Source organism: Rhea pennata, chromosome 1 (genome assembly GCF_028389875.1).
Source record: "Rhea pennata isolate bPtePen1 chromosome 1, bPtePen1.pri, whole genome shotgun sequence".
Classification (NCBI taxonomy): domain Eukaryota; kingdom Metazoa; phylum Chordata; class Aves; order Rheiformes; family Rheidae; genus Rhea; species Rhea pennata.
Genome location: NC_084663.1, coordinates 193,568,118 through 193,587,110, shown reverse-complemented (window position 1 = coordinate 193,587,110; position 18,993 = coordinate 193,568,118). Strand labels below are relative to the sequence as shown.

The 18,993-nt window shown below is 40.8% G+C and overlaps 1 protein-coding gene across 2 annotated transcripts in view; it reads left to right on the top strand.

Moving 5' to 3' along the window:
• Positions 1 to 18,993, top strand: part of MTUS2 (microtubule associated scaffold protein 2) — a 321,795-nt gene that overhangs the window by 113,017 nt on the left and 189,785 nt on the right. For both annotated transcript variants that reach the window (XR_009957320.1, XM_062567163.1), the window contains exons 3-4: positions 5,170 to 7,777; positions 12,798 to 13,038. Coding sequence is in view for 1 of the 2 variants with exons in the window: in XM_062567163.1 (XP_062423147.1) it covers positions 5,471 to 7,777; positions 12,798 to 13,038 (2,548 nt within the window). In the remaining variant the exon portion in view is untranslated. The remainder of the gene's footprint in view (positions 1 to 5,169; positions 7,778 to 12,797; positions 13,039 to 18,993) is intronic.

Genomic DNA, 18,993 nt, shown 5'->3' with positions numbered 1-18,993 from the left:
TTTGACAGAGAGCAGTTATTCACTGGAGTAACTGAAAAAAGGGATGCAATGAGTTCTTCAGGTCTGAGGCATCCTTAAGTAAAGACTGAATGTCATCCAGAAAAGACAAGACTGTGAATATTTGCAGGAGATCTCTGACCTATGTCGAGGAGAGCAGCCTAAACCCAGTGTTCGTCCCAGCAGACTTTCAGGACCTAAATGCAAGATGGTTGGTCTGATGGGTGTGTTGGTTCCCCTCCTAGGTGGTGTTAGTTAGGCAAACTACCTTTCTGAGATGCCTGTCCCTCTTCGCTGACTCTGGAGGAAGCATAGGCACAATGCTAAAGTTGGTTGAGATTGATCTGTGCCTAGACAGCATTTAAATACTCCCTTCTCTTAAAAGCACAGTAACTAGATTCATTCGAAGCACGTGCCTCTGGATGGCATATCCTGCTTTAATCTAGATAAACAACATACTGAGGTTGTGTGATTGCCTGCATTTGTCAGGGACAGATCCTGATCCTCATGTTGATCAATTTGTACCAAAAGCATTACATGAAATTATTTGATCTGTTGTCTGAAACATAGCAGCATGGCCTGTGTCACACACTGTGTATGAAAATGCCTTGTGTGAATTTCCATGAGTTCTTTTTTCCAAATCTGTATTCGTTTGTGGTGAGTGAGTGCTAGTAATCATATTGGGGGCAGTATAAACAGGATGAACCAAATATGAGTGGACAGAGAGGTGGACTGAGAAATGGCTGAAAGGCAGAGCTCTGAGGGTCGTCATCCGTGGCGTGGAGTAGAATTGGAGGCCTATGGCTAGTGGCATCCCCCAGGGCTCAGTACTGGGGCCCATCCTGTTCAACTTTTTCATCAATGACCTGGATGAGGGGATGGAGTGCCTCCTCAGCAAGTTTGCTGATGATACCAAGCTGGGAGGAGTGGCTGATCCACCTGAGGTCTGTGCTGCCATTCAGAGAGACCTGGACAGGCTGGAGAGTTGGGCGGAGAGGAACCTCATGAGGTTCAACAAGGGCAAGTACAGAGTCCTGCACCTAGGGAGAAATAACCCTAGGCACCAGTACAAGCTGGGGGCTGGCCTGCTGGAGAGCAGCTCTGCAGAGAAGGACCTGGGAGTGCTGGTGGACGACAGACTGACCATGAGCCAGTAATATTCCCTTGTGGCCAAGAAGACCAATGGTCTCCTGGGCTGCATTCGGAAGAGTGTTGCCAGCAGATTGAGGGAGGTGATCCTGCCCCTCTACTCAGCCCTGCTGAGGCCTCATCTCAAGTACTGTGTCCAATTCTGGGCTCCCCACTACGACAGAGACATGGAGCTACTGGAGAGAGTCCAGTGTAGGGCTACAAAGATGATCCGAGGGCTGGAGCACCTGCCCTATGAGGAAAGGCAGCGAGAGCTGGGCCTCTTCAGCCTGGGGAAGAGAAGCCTGAGGGGGGATCTTATCAATGTGTACAAGTACCCGAAGGGAGGATGTCAAGGGGATGGGGACAAACTCTTTTCAGTTGTCCTGTGTGACAGGACAAGAGGCCATGGGCAGAAACTGAAGCACAGGAAGTTCTGCCTGACCATGAGGGGGAATTTCTTCCCTGTGAGAGTGACGGAGCACTGGCACAGGTTGCCCAGAGAGGTTGTGGAGTCTCCTTCTCTGGAGATCTTCAAGGCCTGCCTGGATGCAACCCTGTCTACCATGCTGTAGTTGACCCTGCTGAGCGGGGAGGTTGGACTAGATGATCTCCAGAGGTCCCTTCCAACTTTACTGATTCTGTGATTCTATGACCTCTTAGTGCTGTGTTCATATTTTTAAAAACCTTAATTAATTCTGTTCTAAACCCCTGTGAGAGATTAGTAGAAAAAAATAGATGACAAATTAATGTTTTGCTTTAATTGTACATCTGAAATGCATGCAGCTTGATACGGTGTTTCAGGCTTAATGATGTCCATCATCATCATCATTTACCAATTTACTTACTTATCCTGCCATAGCACCCAGGGGCCAGGCTATCTCTGAGCAGGCAAGGCAGGGAGGAAGCAGCTGATGGGATGAGGGAGCCACCAGCTCTGAACAGCAGGTTGGGAGAGATGTGGTGTTACTCTGGGCCCACCTGCAGCGAAGGTCTACTTTGACATGTAGCACATCTGCATTTCCAGAGCAGCTCCATGGTCACAGCTGCTCTTTTGGAAATATCTCCATTCTTTTCTTTGAAACAAATTGAATTATTTGTATTTAAAAATCAGCCATCAGAAAGCAAGAGGATTTCCTGGTAAAAGAAAAATTAAAAAAATACCATCTTTGCTAGTTGCAGTTGGAGAAAATGCATCTCCATCACAGAGAAAATGCATTCCCACTAACAGCCATGTGCCTCTCCCCATGCTGGCTTGTAAAAAGCTCGTCTGTTAACTGAGAGAAGGGTACATATGAAATCTGGCTGCAAAAAATGTGGTTTTAATGATCTCAGTAGAAAATTTGGTGATAATATTTTGTTTGTGCTCTTAAGAAGCGATCTGTGTTACCTGTGGATAGAAAATGATACAAGGAAGATTTTCATGGCTGTTTTCACTTTCAGATTTTTTTTTTTTTTCACTCTGAGGAAATACTGTTGTGGTAGATTGTAGCTTAAAGACAGAAGCTAATTAAAATGAATATACATTAAAGAAAGAAATGTTTGGGTTGTGATCCTGAGCCAGTTGGAGCTCTGGGGTGGATTTGTTGCCACCTTTAACACAAGCACATCAATACCAAAAGGGCTGTGAATTGCTAAAGCTAAGTCTTGCTCTTTTTATTTTAAGCATAACCTGTGACACAGATCTGCTGAAGCAGAGACAATCAGTTTGAGACCAGCTAAAATAAAAAGGATTAGAGGACCACTCACTGCCCCAACCCTCTCTCTGTGACCTGCACCATGGACCCTTTTCCCAGTCTAACTTCCCATCCAGCAACGTCCTCTGCCTGGTGGCCGGGAAGAGCAGCACAGTCCTGCCCCACCTTCCCCACTCTGCACTCCAGAAATTCATTTTTTCACAGCAAAGACACCACATCCCTGTCCCTCCAGACGGCCCCCCTCATCCCAAAGGCAGGACAGAGCGAATGAACAGCCTCCTCTCTTGGTGCCTGGCTACTGGAAAAAACACGGGGGAAAAAAACACACTCCATGAAAGTGAATAAACAAACGGTGTACCATCTGGATACTTCATCATATTACAAAAGTAATAATAGAAGATGGATATTTGCACCTATGGATAATCACTGCGGGTCATGTACTAGACTGATTATTGACTCCTTGTAATCACCACAGTGTTTTATAGTGTGTGTCTGGGTACACAGCTGATGATGGCAGTCGTAAGCTACTAAACCTTCATCCTGAGTGTTGTGAAGGGAACAAGAAAAGGATATTTCATCTCTCTTTTCCTAATCTTTATGAGTGGCTCACACATCAAAAGGAAGATTTTGCTAGATATCCCCTTCCTCACTTTCTTCATTATTGCCATCTCAAATGTGTATGTTAAAGTTTTCAAGCACTAGGTGACAGATTTTCCAAGAGAGATGGATTTTCCTGTCTTTTTTCAGTTCCAGGAGACTTTCCTTGCTACACTTACTTTTAAAGCCTTCACTAGTGGTATCACAGAGCGACTGAGGAAGAAACACAAGATGTGCAGCTCCCTTTGGAGCCAATCGGAGCGCTTCTCTAACTGACCAAAAATGTTAACAGAAAGATGTGCTCTGCCCAGTGAAGACGTTTAGATCAGCCTTCACACTGAATATGTAAATTCCAGTATGTTCATTTGGGGGGACAAAAAAGATCAACAAGAAACAAACAAACACAAAATCCAAAATGCATATATTTAATTTCATAGGTATTCAGTTATTTTTTCTCTTGGAGTAAGGACAGAACACAGTAGTTTAAGAGTATTTCTTTACAGCACTTTGAGGATGAGATCTGTAATAATGCAATTCTGTGGTGCTGAAACAAAATTCTAACACTGTGTTCTGTTTCATGAATTAATTTAATTAGTTATTGTTTGTTGTAGAGATGGAACTAAGCCAAGAGCCCTGAATCCAAACTCAACCAAAATATGCGTACGTGCAGTGTAAAGAAACTGAATCTGCGCTTGGCCGCAGATGTTCTGAGCAGGGCCGAGCTGGACGCGAGGCCGGGAGGGCTGCGAGGACCTGCTCACAGCAGGTGCTAGAAATGTGAACCCAGATGTGCTCCCAGATGCCACAGACAGAGCACACAGTGGACTTAATTTGCACTTCTAATTAGGGTCCCTTTGAGCCCCTAATTAGACACCCAGGCTGCTAGGAATACTGCAAGTGCTTTGGATTTCTAGTGTGTATATTATGTTATTATGATGGGTAGCAAACTACTCAGGGAATATCTGAGGGAGTGGATTTAAGCATAATATGGACAAGAATCTCCCTACAGCTTGTTGGAGGTAACAGAGGACAACCGCCCCTCGTTAGCCCCGTGCAAAGTCAGGGGAGAAGGACGCCCACAGCCACAGCTGGCAGGGAGCCAAAAGGAGCTGCAGGATATTAGAACTGCACTATAATCCCCTATATTTGAATATACACACATGCAGCTGGCTCTTAGCAAAACACAGTTGTTCTTTGCAGGCCTTCAGCCATAGTCTTTACTTTTTTGGCATCTATGGATTTGGCTAAGAAATGCTAAAGGGGAGGTGATGTCAGTACAAGATCAGGAATGATTTGTACAAGGCAAGGAGCGAAACCTGTAAACATCCCCTAATGAAGCTGGAGTTTTGTTATTAATGGCTTGTCTATACTGTGTTGCTTTAAATGCATCGGTAGTGACTCTTGGTGTAATAAAGACATTATTATATCAATATAAAAGTGCTCAGACCCTTGATGTAGGTTCCATCCTGACCTAGCTATTTGTGGCTATTTCAAGTTGTAAGTAAGTCTCTGTAGTTTAAAAACGGTAGCAATCACTCTTCTAAGTGGGACAGATAGAATTCATACCTTTAATAGTTAGAGATTTGTGCTACACAAGGAATCTGGATGTGAGCAAAGCTATGTCTGAAACAGTATCTGAAGTATTTTAAAGCTTTCAAACCTGGGGACGTACCAGAGAGTGCTGCTGATTTTGTTTTAGTTAGCATAATTCATGGCATCAGTGTAATGTTGTCTGTTCCTTTTCTTGTAGGTTGGCTGGAGTAGCTGGCTCTCATTCAGAGGAAACCTGGCAGATCTATTTTGCTTTCGTTGAACCTCTCTACTGCATGTCATAAAGATTTCCTGGGTCCAGAAGCTGCACAGAAAACGACTGAGCAGCACAAAAATGTGACTCTTACAAGAGACTCCAAGCTTTTGACAAGGAGTTTTCTACTGATTAGTTTGTAATTTAACCGTGTAACTGAAGCATGAATAATAGTTAACCAGATAGTGGACAGAAAGCCTTCTCATTAATTAAGACTGCCAAAAAAATAGTCACCTGAAGGTTCAAAATGAGTGCTCCATTAATTCCAAACAAGTCATGTTACACTCAACTTCAAGACAACCACAGTGAAATAAAAAATGATAATGAAAACATAGTAAACATGGGGGATACCAATGCCAACCAAATTGTGACAAAAGTTAGGACCAGTGAAGGTGATGCCAAAAAATGTAGTTTGACAGATGAGAGTGGGAATATACATCCTGGTGGATCAGAAAAAGTTTCTCATCTGAGTACAGAGCAGAATAAACTTCTGGCCTTTAAAGAGTCTCAGAACTGTGACACCAGTGTACAGGAAAGTAAGTTGTCCCCTACCTCAAATAGGGAAATGGGGAAGGATGGTAGGACCAATGAACCTAGGGATATATCGAGGCATATCAGGATCAGCCGAGGACAAAGTCTGTCCAATCTGAAGAGCAGCACAAATGATGCCAACCTGGGGGTTATTTCAAAAGGTGATACTGACTTTACCCAGAGTTTTTCTAAGGGTAAAATGGCCAGGACTGTGGAGATGGAGAGAATAAAAAGGCTTTCTTTGGGAAGACCAAGTAAGTTTTCTGCTCAGACTGAACCATTTGCAAAAGAATGCGTTGGCCCTGTGTCGTGTAAACGTTTGCTTTCTGCCTCATTGGATTCCATCGACAGGTCACATCATTTGATTGGAAATACAGAGAAATCACAAAAAACATCCACAGATCATTTTCTCGGGATGGTGTTTCATCCACTTGACAATACCTCAGAGGAAAGTATTGTGTTTTATTCTAAACCATCTACCTCAGGGAACAAGAAAATATCTAAACCAGAAATCCAAATGGATGTGCAAAATGTACCAAATGTTAAAACTGAAAGCACACTGCAAACTTCTCATGCTGATCTACATTCAGCTATTAAGCCCAATCAGATTGCTAGTAAATCAGAAGCACAATTAGGTCAGGGTGATAAAAGTAAAAAACTGGAGCTTAAGACTGTACCATCTCTACAATCTAAAAATATATGTCAGCAAAAGATTGAGAGAATTATGCTGGTAGAATTTCTGGGATGTCAAAAAGATGAGAGTACAATAATGCAAGAAAAGAAAAGTTCTGGATCTGATGCATCAAAATTTCAAGCTTCTTGTTTTCCAGACACCTGTAAGAAAGTAGAGGATCCATTGTCAAGCCAGGTGGTCACCCACCGCGATGACAAATTTCTAAGTGATAACAACACCATGCTTGGAGCAGGAGGAGGAAGCAGCGAGAGTGACAGCAGGGCAACTACTAGTGAGGAATATTTCATTGATAAAGAAGTGGAATCAGTATTCCCACTCACTTGTGACAGCAAATCCAGTGGCAAAGATATACTTAGAAAAAGTGAAAATATACACGAAGTTGACACAGGTTGCACTGAAACAGCTGGTGAGCAAGTATCTCTTATACATAACATTGATCTACCTGACAGCAAACTCTTGAAAATTAAAGAGAATAAACAGATGCCAGTCAAAGGAAGCAGTGAAAATGCTGCTGTGCCAACTTGTGATCTCTCAGATCAGCCCAGAGTGCCAAGTACAGAAACAGTGTCAAATGAACAGCGTAGCAATGAGGACAGTGATGTGGAAATCTCAAGCTTTTCAGTTCAGAGTAAGAAGACAGGTATTGCAAAGAAACACGTTTCATATGAAGCACCAGAGAGCTATAAGACTGCAGCGAAGGCTGATGCCTTTTTATGTGTTCCAACTCCCTTGCGCCCAGTGGCAACTCTGAATGTTAATAATCAGCCCGCGCTATCAAACAGTAATCTGAAGGACCTTTATGCACTTCATGTTGACAAACTGTCACCCTCCGCAGTCCTACCTCCCATCGACAGCACGCAGTTGTTAAGCATATCCCCTAAAGTGCCTATCAAGACTGTTTGCAGCACTGCAGTCCCCAAACCTATACTGGTCCACTCCAAGGGCTCCCTCGCAGATAAGGCGGATGTGGACAGCGACTACAGTGAAAAGCTTGAAGAAAGTATGGAGATGAAGCCTGCCATACCCAAGCCCAAGCATGTGAGACCTAAAATCATTACTTACATTAGAAGAAATCCTCGTTCAATAGACCAGCTTGACCCTTCGTTTGCCTCTGCGGGGCTGTCGTACAGCACCCCGGCATGTGGCATGCCCATCTCTAAGGAGGAGAAGGCATCTAATGGAGGTGATGTGAAGCCCCCCAGCATCCTGTATGACAAATTTAAACCTGACCTTCAGAAGCCAAGGATCTTCAGTTCTGGACTTGTAGTGTCAGGAATTAGGCCCCCTGGCCATCACTTCGGTCCGATGAGTGAAAAATTTCTGCAGGAGGTAAGGATGTATCTTTGACAACCTCTTTTTATGCTAGGTGATGTTCATTTGCTTACTTGTTGCTGCCAGAAGTTAGTTCCAAACCCTAAAATGATAAAAAATCATAAATCCAGGAAACAACATTAGAAAAGAACTTACTTAACCATTTCTGACACTGACCTTGTTGTGAAGTCTGATCCATAATTTGGCTGGAAGTTGTCATTGTATTCCTGTAGTGTTTCCCAAGAAAACAATCACCTACTAGTACTATAAATAGGAATGTTTGAAAAGCAAAAGACATGCAGTTTGAGTATATCCATGAATGGAACTGTTTTTTCTTGAAGGAAGAGCTTTGGGAAATGAACATAATTTTCCCACAGAGATTTTTCCTCCTTAATGGGAAACTTGGCACATATTTGCAGACAGAGCACTAGAGGGCTCAATTAATTCCCTCTGTTTAACTCTACGGAAAACTAGGGACTTTCAAAGCTCATGTTAGGTAATATGTATCATACAGGAAAATATTTTCTTTCCATTCATTTTAAAGTGATTTGTTATTTTGACCAGAATCGTCAATGAGATTTCCTTTCCCCAGAAAATATTCCCAAGCACCCAAAAGGTGAAGGAATTCCTTTTGGCCAATTATGGGTCCTGGTAGCTAGTTGTGTGTACTCCACGTTGATAATTTGGGTAGGAGTCTTGATTCTCAGCACATCCCTGCTGGCAGATGAGAACAGTGGAGAAAGCTTGACATTGCTTGGTAGGTGGAGAAAACACAGAGAAGAGGGAGTTATGGTTGGATCTGTGATATGTCATTGGATGTGCCGTTTGGGACACATGATAGTTCAGCAACCAAGCCTTTTATATAAATACACACAGAAATATATTTAATTTTAATGACTAAAAAGATATAGGCAAAGGTTTTTTTGTTTGTTTCTTTTTTCTGTGTTTCTCATAGTGTGTTATTGAGAATCTTTTGATGTCCATCTCATTCCATATACAATTTTTGTACAGGGAACAGCATTAGAGTGACACATGAGGTGACAGTGTCAACAATCAAAAGCCAGCAAATATTCCAATCAAGATATCTCATGTGAGTGTAGCTTGGCCCTTTTGGCATGCATATTAAGAGGCACTCTAGTAATTATGGAAATAATCATGGATTATACTTTTCTGTGGAACACCATTTCATCCTAAATGCAGAAAGGACTGTTCTCGTTGCCCTACCTCCTTGGACTTCAATTTCCAGTTCCATCCCGTATATTTTGCATGTAGAGGAAAAATTATGTCATTGTGGGTTTGTCTATGGCAGCCTGCAATAGATGGCAACAGAAATTAAAGCCAAAATTAAAGCCAAAAATAACACAAACTGCACAGCTGCTCCATAGAATCATAGAATCAGTAAGGTTGGAAGGGACCTCTGGAGATCATCTAGCCCAACCTCCCTGCTCAGCAGGGTCACCTACAGCATGGTAGACAGGGTTGCATCCAGGTGGGCCTTGAAGATCTCCAGAGAAGGAGACTCCACAACCTCTCTGGGCAACCTGTGCCAGTGCTCCGTCACTCTCACAGGGAACAAATTCCCCCTCACGGTCAGGCGGAACTTCCTGTGGTTCAATTCCTGCCCATTGCCTCTTGTCCTGTCACAGGGGACAACTGAAAAGAGTTTGTCCCCGTCCCCTTGACACCCTCCCTTCAGGTACTCATACACGTTGATAAGATCCCCCCTCAGGCTTCTCTTCCCCAGGCTGAAGAGGCCCAGCTCTCGCAGCCGTGAAAAACAAGCTGAAAAACAAGCTTAAAAAAATGTCTTCGCCCAGTTCAGAGTGTTGCTGTCCACGCACTTCATCACAGTGCTGTTTTTCCAATTTAGTGTGGCCACTTACAGTAAGTGCCAGCAGGAATCTGTGGCTACTTTGTCTCTATGTTTCAGCTTACCTCTGTGGGAAGTAACAAAGCAAATTGCAAGTCTGGAAGGCTGCAATCTTACTAGTGAGCTACGCTGTGTGAAGGCAGTTTCCAAGGCTCACACAAAGTTGTTCATATTGTTGGACTCTGAATATGCTTCCCAGCTCTATGTTCATCTGTACCAGCAAAAGCTCCCCCAGACAATACCTGGCGTAGCTCAGGAGGCAACAGGGGCCAGAGGCTGTTTTCAGGGGGCAGTGTGGATGAGACCCAGCTGTTCTGGAGGGCAAGAGACTTTACTCACATGGATATGATCTCTGCATTGCCAAAGAGCAGGCTTCAGCCCATTTTATTAACTGCTATGGATGCTGCCTAGAGCCCTGGTTGGAACTGGGGCTCCATAAGGAGGTCTGCTGATCCTCAGCTCTCCTGCCTGCTTTTCCCAGGACTGCACTTGTCCCATCCAAACTCCACCTGTATGGAGGCCTGTTGAAAGATGTAGGGGAAGTGGTTTATATATAGGCAAAACAGCATATTTTTTCCCCTAATTTAATTATCTGAAATGACTGAACCAATTTTGCTGACTCTTTTCCCAAATAATTGCCTGAAGCAGGCACTTGACAAGAATAATTCTGCTTGAGGCACTAAGGTTTGACAGTGTTATGAACAAAGTAACATGAAGGCAAGTGGTGAACAACTTTACCTACTGGCAGTGTTGCTAGTTCTGCTTAGAATCACCCAGGTTATGGAAATTCCTGCATGTTTCATAGATTTGCTATAGAGTTTCCATCTTTTTTTAGGACATACATTAAATGGAGTGTGTGGAAATGTACAGTCACACAATAAAATTGTGAACTGAAGGGGGTCCTTATTTTCAGTTAACAGGCTTCAACAGCTCTTTTCTTAAAAGTTCCTCATACAAAAGTACAGAGTAGTCAGGACTCATATGAATCCAGATCTTTCTAAACAGCTTTGAAATTGCCTGATAATCAATAAACACAGGTGACTCTGTGGAGGCCAGTTGAATTACACACTTCATGAATTTGCTGATAAATACAAAATAATAAAAAGGATCGTGTCTTCGTAGCCAGCTTATGTCTTCCTGCAAATTGATCTCTTTCTTTAAAAAATAGTTGGGCAACTCCTTCTCAGTTCCCTCAGTCTGAAAAGGTGTTTTAGGCTTGTGGTTGTTTCTGTGTGCATGTCTGTGAACCTTCTGTGTTACTTGTAGCATGGTGTCAATAAAGGTAAAAGTGAGGTTGCTGAAGGTTTGCCTAGACTAACCCAGTTTATCAAATGGCATGATTTCTATATTTAAAGATTTTCTGAAATCGTTATCCTGAAAAACTTGGTATTGGTGCCAGCTAAATATGATAGGAAGTGTAAAATGAAATCTCATTGAAATAAGTTAATCAGGGAGAAAAACATAAATGAATCTTATCCAGGAAAACAATCTCTTATACAGAAGTTAAAAATAAGAGTAGAGAATCATATAAAAATCATAAAAACCTGCATCCAAACTTGTAGAAATAGGTCATAGGAATATAATAAAAAAGGAAAATGGAAGATCTAATTGAAGAAAACAGGACTTCAAAAATAGTGAAAAATATAGAGCAAAAATATAATGCTCAAGATCTCTTTTATCTGTATTCCTAGTTTCCTGTGCAAAAGCCTTAAAGATTCTAAACTCAGTAATAGTTTAAGGCCAGTTTTGTATCTTTTAGCATATTAAAAATTTGCTAAATTAGGATTAAAGCTCATAAAGCAGCTAGGATCAAAGCTTTTATAGCTAATGTTCAAGTGCATGTTCTAAATGCTTATAATGGCTAAATAGAAACTGATTTGGCATATTATATGCATCATAGCTTACAACAGAATTAATTAATTGGCAGTTGGATTTCTTCCTAGGTAGCCTTTGGCACTTTTTTGATTAATTTTTAAACAACTCTAGCTCTGATTTCCTGTTTCCTAAGCCTGCTTTTTTCTCTGGCCTAAATGGGATGCACTGGTAGATTATTAAGTGCGTCCTTGCTAAGTTATTATGATTTTACATTTTATAAGAAAACTCTGCAGCAGTTAGATTCTACCCAAGAGCGTTACACAAGGGACAAAGAGCAAACAGACCTTAGCAAACAAGCAAGGTGGATGCCCAGCAAGCCCCTTCTGTGGCTCTGCTCCTACGCCCCAAGCCATGGCAAACAGCACGCTGGCTGATGGTCCAAGCCGGGGCCCTGCTCATCTGGAGGAAGGTTCAAGGGCTGAACCAGGGAACCAGCTCATTCCTCAACTTTAAATTCTCGGGTAACAACCAGTTTCCTTGAAAAACTTCCAGCTTGGGGCTTACTGTGCTGTCCTCACAATATATTCCTGTTAAAATACTGAGAGATCTATCGTTACTTTTAGCAAAGAAACATCTATTTATGATCAACAGTACATGTTTTACATCAGAAAATTTGCTTTTCTCCCTTCCTCAACTGCAATTTATAGCTCTGATTTGGAGCACTCCCAAAATAATAACCTACAGAAACTTGCATTCCTCCAAAGTTGTGTCGCTTTTATGAAACCTCAGGGGCATAGACTGCTGTGAATGCAGTGAACATATGAATAATAGGAACATGTAGACATTTTCTCACACATAAACAATTTAACAATACCAATTTTCCGATAAAGTAAACTTAAAATACCTTCAAGTGTCTTTATAACTATTTAAATTAAAACAGACTCCCTCTAGATTGCATCTCAATGAGAAATATTTTAAATAACTTCTAATAAAAATTGCGCTTACCCACTCTCTTGGTGCCTTTACCTCTTTAACTAATCTCACCTTTTCAGATCTAACAATAACTTCATTTTCATTATCTGAAGCTTTTTATTTATTTGTTTATTTTTTTGAAGGGAAATAGATCAAGTCTTTATTTGGATTTTGGCTGTGTCTTGTGATTGGAACATATGTATTCATACAGAGGTATTCATATGGTTAGACCATCACTTTTTGAAAGTTATGATTAATTTACAGTAGTACAAAGCCTAGACTCATAAGGAGGGAAAATTAGCCTGTATAAGCAATTGAGAACTCCATATTATCTGTATAAATAATTTTATTGCATAATATCTGTTTTAATTATTTTTGTAGGTTGGGGAAAGGCCTGTGAAAGATGAATTTTGTCCTCCACCATATACTCACTATGAGGTCCCACCGAGTTTTTATCGGTCTGCCATGATACTTAAGCCACAGTTAGGACTGGGTGCAGTTTCAAGATTACCGTCTGCAAAGAGCAGGATACTTATTGCAAGTCAAAGATCCTCAGGTAACTGTCTTCATCAGCCAGGAGAAATGACAAGTGCTCCTAGCCTCTATCATCCTGATGCTTCAGGTAAAGTATGATTTTTTCCTCTTTTCTTATAACTATAGTCACCAATAACATTTTTTTTTTTCAGGCAGAAATATCACAAAATGAACAATATCTTGACCTGATACTACAAAGCTCTAATAACACTCTTTGAGGTGTTTTTTTTTTTTTTAAAAAAAAAAAACCTGAGGCAAGGCTCACTAGGGAGTCTGGGGCTTGCACAGAAGTTGGTTTAACAGGTCGTTGCCAAAGAAGGAGAATTGATTTCAGTGATAATTCTCGTAGAGCTTTTTTTCATCATCTTCCTCTTTCTGAAGGCCTGAAAAAAATCTTTACTTTTGCCCTGTGGAAGATAATGGAACATTTTCTTCTATTGTGAAGACCCAGTTTTTTGATCTGAATATGCCAGTCCTCTATCTCTTCTCGGAAGCCTTGGCAGTGTTCAGCTCTGCTAGCAAAGAGCTTGGTCCCTCAGCTTACACCTTTTCAGAGACATCTTCTCCAATACCTCTTGCTTCCAGCCATAGTGCAGGGCACAGTGTGACCCTGGACAGAATTCCAGAGAAGGGAAGAGCAAGAGAAAAAACAGACGGGGAAGTGTCAGATGCCACAAGACAGAGCTAATTACTCCTACAGTGCACTTCTTCACAACCTAGAAGATCTTGGAGGTTTTAACATTTAAGCAGCTGCAAGTTCACTGAAAAATCAGTCATTGCCAGAGTGAAACATAGCAGCTGTTTAACAGCCTACAAGTCTGCACAGATAGTTAAAAAATAGTCATAAAAGATAATGCCTTGTGTCATATGGTCATCCTCTTGCCCTGGGGCAGAGTTCCTTGTGATAGACATTTATCTATCCATAAAACCCTCCAGTATGCCCGTGCCCCTTGCCACTGTCCTCTACTACCTATACACTTGGAGTTAGCTACGTTGGTGCCATTTGCAGAAGTTGACCAAACTCAACTGTATGAAATTCAGTTCAGCATGGTGAATAGAGTTCAGTGAGCGCTCACCATGTGGAAAGAGGTGCAGAGAGCAACTGGATCCCATGCTCCATTTAAATGAAACTGCAAGAGGCTGCAAGTTCAGAGTATGACTAGGATAAACCACTGCACAATAGGAACAAGTCTGGGAGACAGATATGAGAGGAATATACAGAATATTTGTTAATATACTATTAACAAATCCAGTGTCTTGCTTGATCTTCAGAAATGACTGTTGCTTTGATTTTTAATTATCCAACTTAATTATCATGAATCACTGGTTATTACAGATATTACTTTTCTCTAGACATTTCTTTACCCATATAGGAACTTGCCTTGTGTGCACAAATTTACTGTCTTCCTATATAGAATGACATTCTAAAATCTAAACAATAGCTGCCTCAGTCCTGTTTATTTTCTGTAATACTACCTTCAAAAAAAATCCAGTGAATGAGATGTATACATGAGGAAATTGCACTAGCTCTTACCAATCAATTCCCCTTTCTCTAAATTTTTCTGAAGTTTTTTTTTAAATCTTATTACTAATATTTTCTTGAATCTTTCCTGCTCTGGAGGAAAATTTAATTCTTAGCTCTCCATAACTTCCTTGCTATGAATGCTGTTTTGTTTGTTTCTCTCAAGTCTATTAATACCTTGTTGTTTCAAAGATACTATTAAAGATAATTCATATTAGTCTGATAATCTGTCTGCCATTTCATTCAGGTTCCCAAAGTGTGTTCTATCTGGCCTTTGGGCTCTAACTGTTTTTATTGATTTTAAATTACCCAAGACTTGTTCTGGAGAAGTTGCTAATGTCTTCAGTTTTTCACTGTCCTCCCCAGGACACATTGTTTTCACTTCTGGCATTTCACCTCCATTGTGAGGTGAAGAACTTGTTTAATTTTTCTGCAATATCTTACTCTGCTTTCACAAGGAAGCACTTTAGTAGGTACTGAATTAACTCAAAATACACTCTTTGGACAGAGTAAAAGAAATAGACCTAGTACAACATATTCCATCTCATCAAGAGAACTGAGACACACAGTAGTGTTAATCCATCAGATCAGCAAGGTGTGCCTGTATCTAGACAGATCATGTGGGGCCAAAACAAACCAATTGTTTTAAGGTAGTCAGCACCTTTTTTTTTTCAGATTTCTGTCATCCTATTTCCCTTAATTTGCCAGCTTGATGTGGTATTAAGCTACTTTAATCTGCGTTAATATTTTTGATGTAATATTTGAAGAACAGGATTAAATACAGCTTAGAGTCATATTTACAAATATAAGCAAGCAGAATGCCTGAAAAAAATGATCAGCCTAAAGGAATTGGTGCTCATAAGAGCTTTGCTCGTGGCTGTTATGGAGTATGAGGACTTGGCTGGCTACAGCAAGAGCAGGGGGGACTATCTTCAGTAATGCTCATCAGCATCTTTGCAGCTGGATCCGGAGCTTTTAATCCAGCAAGCCTGTTAAGGATTTCAGTCCTGCCCTGGGGTAATGGGAATAGAAGGATCTAGCCAGTTGCCATCTAGTGACAGAGTGTGAGGTACCACTGAGGCTTTAAAAATGAAATTGCCATGCCATAGCACTGAGGACAGAACCGGTGCCTCATAATGAGGATTTTATTCCCCTCTGCAATACCTTTCATAATGTAGCAGGCTGCTTAAGCAGCAGTGATAAGCTGAGTGGTTTGGCCCTCGTATAATACTAATTCTCATAAAAATGACTCTAAAGTAATTGATAATTAAATCCATGAACTGCTGAAACAGACTGCAAGCACTAGAAGTACCTTAAGGGTTTTGTTAGTTTTAAGACATGACAAGTAGAAAATAAAATGATAATGAATGATCCTATGATTCACCAAATGTGATATCTAAAATATGACTGGAACAGAGATCATTCTTCATCTGAAGGACATTTGACACATGTACTGGCAGGGGCTGTGGTTTCCTTATTGAACGGCACTGTTCCTTAGATGATGCTTTAAATCGGTTGGGTGAGGCAGGCATTCCTGCTATTAGGAAAAGTATTCAGCACTGTAGAAAACATAGCAAGGCATTGAATAATGATGTATTTAAATTGACATTAATGTCTCTGAAAGCTTAATATTTGTTTATTTTATATAAATCGACTCTGCTCTTTCTAAGGGAAATATGTGATTCAAAACAAGCATTAAAGGATGCTGTGTCTATAACATAAATTATGAATAGGATTTCCTTGGTTATAAAAACTTCTTAGAGCACACTAGTTAGTGTTTACATTAATTAGCTGATTATTTTTATGGGATTAATGTCTGATTTTGAAAAGTAGAACAGAGATCTCATCATTAAAATTTCACTTAATTCTACTCTTTTTCCACTAGTATTTATGATAATTTTTTCTCAAAGGATGAGTTAATGAAATTTTGTTTCCTCATCAGCTCTCTGTATATTAAATTTGCCAGTCCTGAGTGTCTGACAGCCTCTCTCATTTCTAAACAAGTCAAATCCTTTTAATGGTACTATTTATATATAAATCAGAAAAAACGTGTTTTTGATTTACTCACACACAAATATACCTGTATTTTTGTAGCTCATCATTAGCGTTACAATATATATGCAGGTTTCTCCTGGTAGGAGTTCAGCTTTGCTTTCATGTTGATTTTTAGGAATACACAGTACTTAAACAAGCAAATGAGATTTGATGATAGAAATGGGGCTTTGAGGTTACTTCCTGAAATGTTTCATTAGTGCTACTGCAGCTGCATACTTGTTTCCTAGGTTTGCAGTCTGGCAGAGTTGGATCCGAGCTGTCAAACTTCTTAATTTGTTAAGAAAAGAGGACAAGGCCCGAATTCAGAGAGGAAAATACTCTCTATCCCTCACTAGAATCTGTAATGGTTTCAGTTGGTACTGTCTACTTTCCCTAGGAGAGCAATCTGTATTTCATGAAGAAAAGTAAAATGCCTCGTTGAGAGACATAAATCTCCTCAGCGGAGTTTTGCTAATGGCGTTACCACCATAGCTGAGACCTAGCCACATGCCACCTCTCTGCTCCCAACAATTATTGCCTTCCTAAAGGACCAAAATGCATCTATCAGAGGGACTGTCTGTATGACTGTGTTGTTCTTAATTTAATGTTCTTTATATAACCCAGCAGACAGTCGTGTGAATGGTATCTGTGTACAGTAGAAGACAAATGCTGAAGTAATGTTTAACTACTGTGTGCTTATAGAGTACATCTGTGTTACTCAGCTGTAGAAGATCTGACTGGGTGCATTTCCATGATGTACTGGGAAGTAGAAAGGAAAGATTTAATGTAATTCTGTAGCCGCTTCTGGGTGAAATGAAAAGGAGAAGGTGAAAGTGAAGAAGGAGAGTGGATAATGAAAAGCAGGTCAAGAGTTTGATATGCAAATGCAGCGATGAAAGGAGACAAGCCCAAGGAAATGTTATTTGAGAAGAAAACATGCAACAGGAGAATGAGCAAAGCAGCTGGAAAGACAAAGCTATTAATTGTGTGACATGTTTGTAAGGGAACTATTGCCGTTCTTCAGGATACATTTTACCTATCTTGAGGATTTCTGCCCAAGTAACCTCTGAGACAACGTCTCATAAGACTTTACTTATTCTTACCAAGCTTCTCTTGACCTTTCTTCTTCTTGTTCATGGAAAACTATGATCAAAGACTGAGTGCTAGAAGAAAGCTTGCAGATGTGAGGTTGTGATGCACTATAACTTTGGGATTACTGTTCTGTTTTGTATCCATGGGTAGTGGTGAGGGAACAGAGCAGCTGAGAGTTAACAGAAGCAGTTCAGAATAGATGAAAATCTGGTATTTTAAAATCCCGCTATCCTGAGTTTCTTGATCATTTGAAGGATTTTAAAGATAATTCATAATCAAATTGGCTCTCAGTCTGATTATTGTCAACTTGTACACTGATATTCACCTGATATCAGTATAAGGCCTTCAAGTGCTCTTTGATTCCAGAAGTCAATGGACTGACAGGAAACTGTAATCTGAGGCTACAACAATATTGTCTTTGTTACTGGTCCTGTGTAACACCTTGTGGCACCCAGAACAAGTGGCAGGTATTGCCTGGCCTCCATATTATTTGTAGGAGCCTAACCCAGGCTATCTGCCTTTTTTCCCTGTGTCTCACCATGGGACTGCTTAGATTCTTTCTTAGAAGAATATTCTTTTCTGAATAGAGCCTCCCATCCATCTTTCCTCCTTACAGGTAGTCAGCTGAAGCTGGAATATACCTGAGAAGGGGACACACAGATGAAGGCAGCAACTTTCTAAACTGTGCTGAACATAGAAATATATAAAAGAAATAGAAATATATGGCCTTGCTGTTCTAGACTTTCAGTCCAAAATGCAGGAAGTGCATCCCAGACACTGTGACACTCACTGGGCTGACGTCTTCTGTGGGATGTCACTGGTTTGCACTTCAGCTAAAAAGCAAATACGGGCATTTGCAGCTTGAATTAAGCACAAGCTGACAAATTCTCGGGGTAGTGTGAATGTGCTAAACAGCCTTGGGTTGTCTAGGGGTTGGCAAGGCACAGAGCAGCTTTTTTGGGCATTGAAACCTGAAGCAGGAGGAGCTGAGCTTTCCTACCATATGATGGTGATCTGACTGATTAGAAATTAATTCATGTTCAGCAGTGACATCTGTTTTTGTTTTGGAACTGAAATGTCTCAGGCTTAATAGTTCTTGGATGAGAAACCGTCAGGAGGGCTGGGTACAACCTCTTGACCATTATGTGGGTGAAAACTGTAAACCTCCCACTTTAAGGCCCCATTTCTCAGTTCTTGTTCAGAGAAAAATTGTTGTGATTATAGCAGGGAAATCACTAGAACGGTGGTAACAGAATAGGGTTCTTATTTGGGTGAGTTGTTTTCAATTTCCAAAGGTATCAATGATTGGGTTAACTCTGAGGTGCCTTGAAAAACTGCTTGTATTATCCCTGAATAATTCTGTGACCTTGCAGATAACTCCTCTGCCGCAGATTC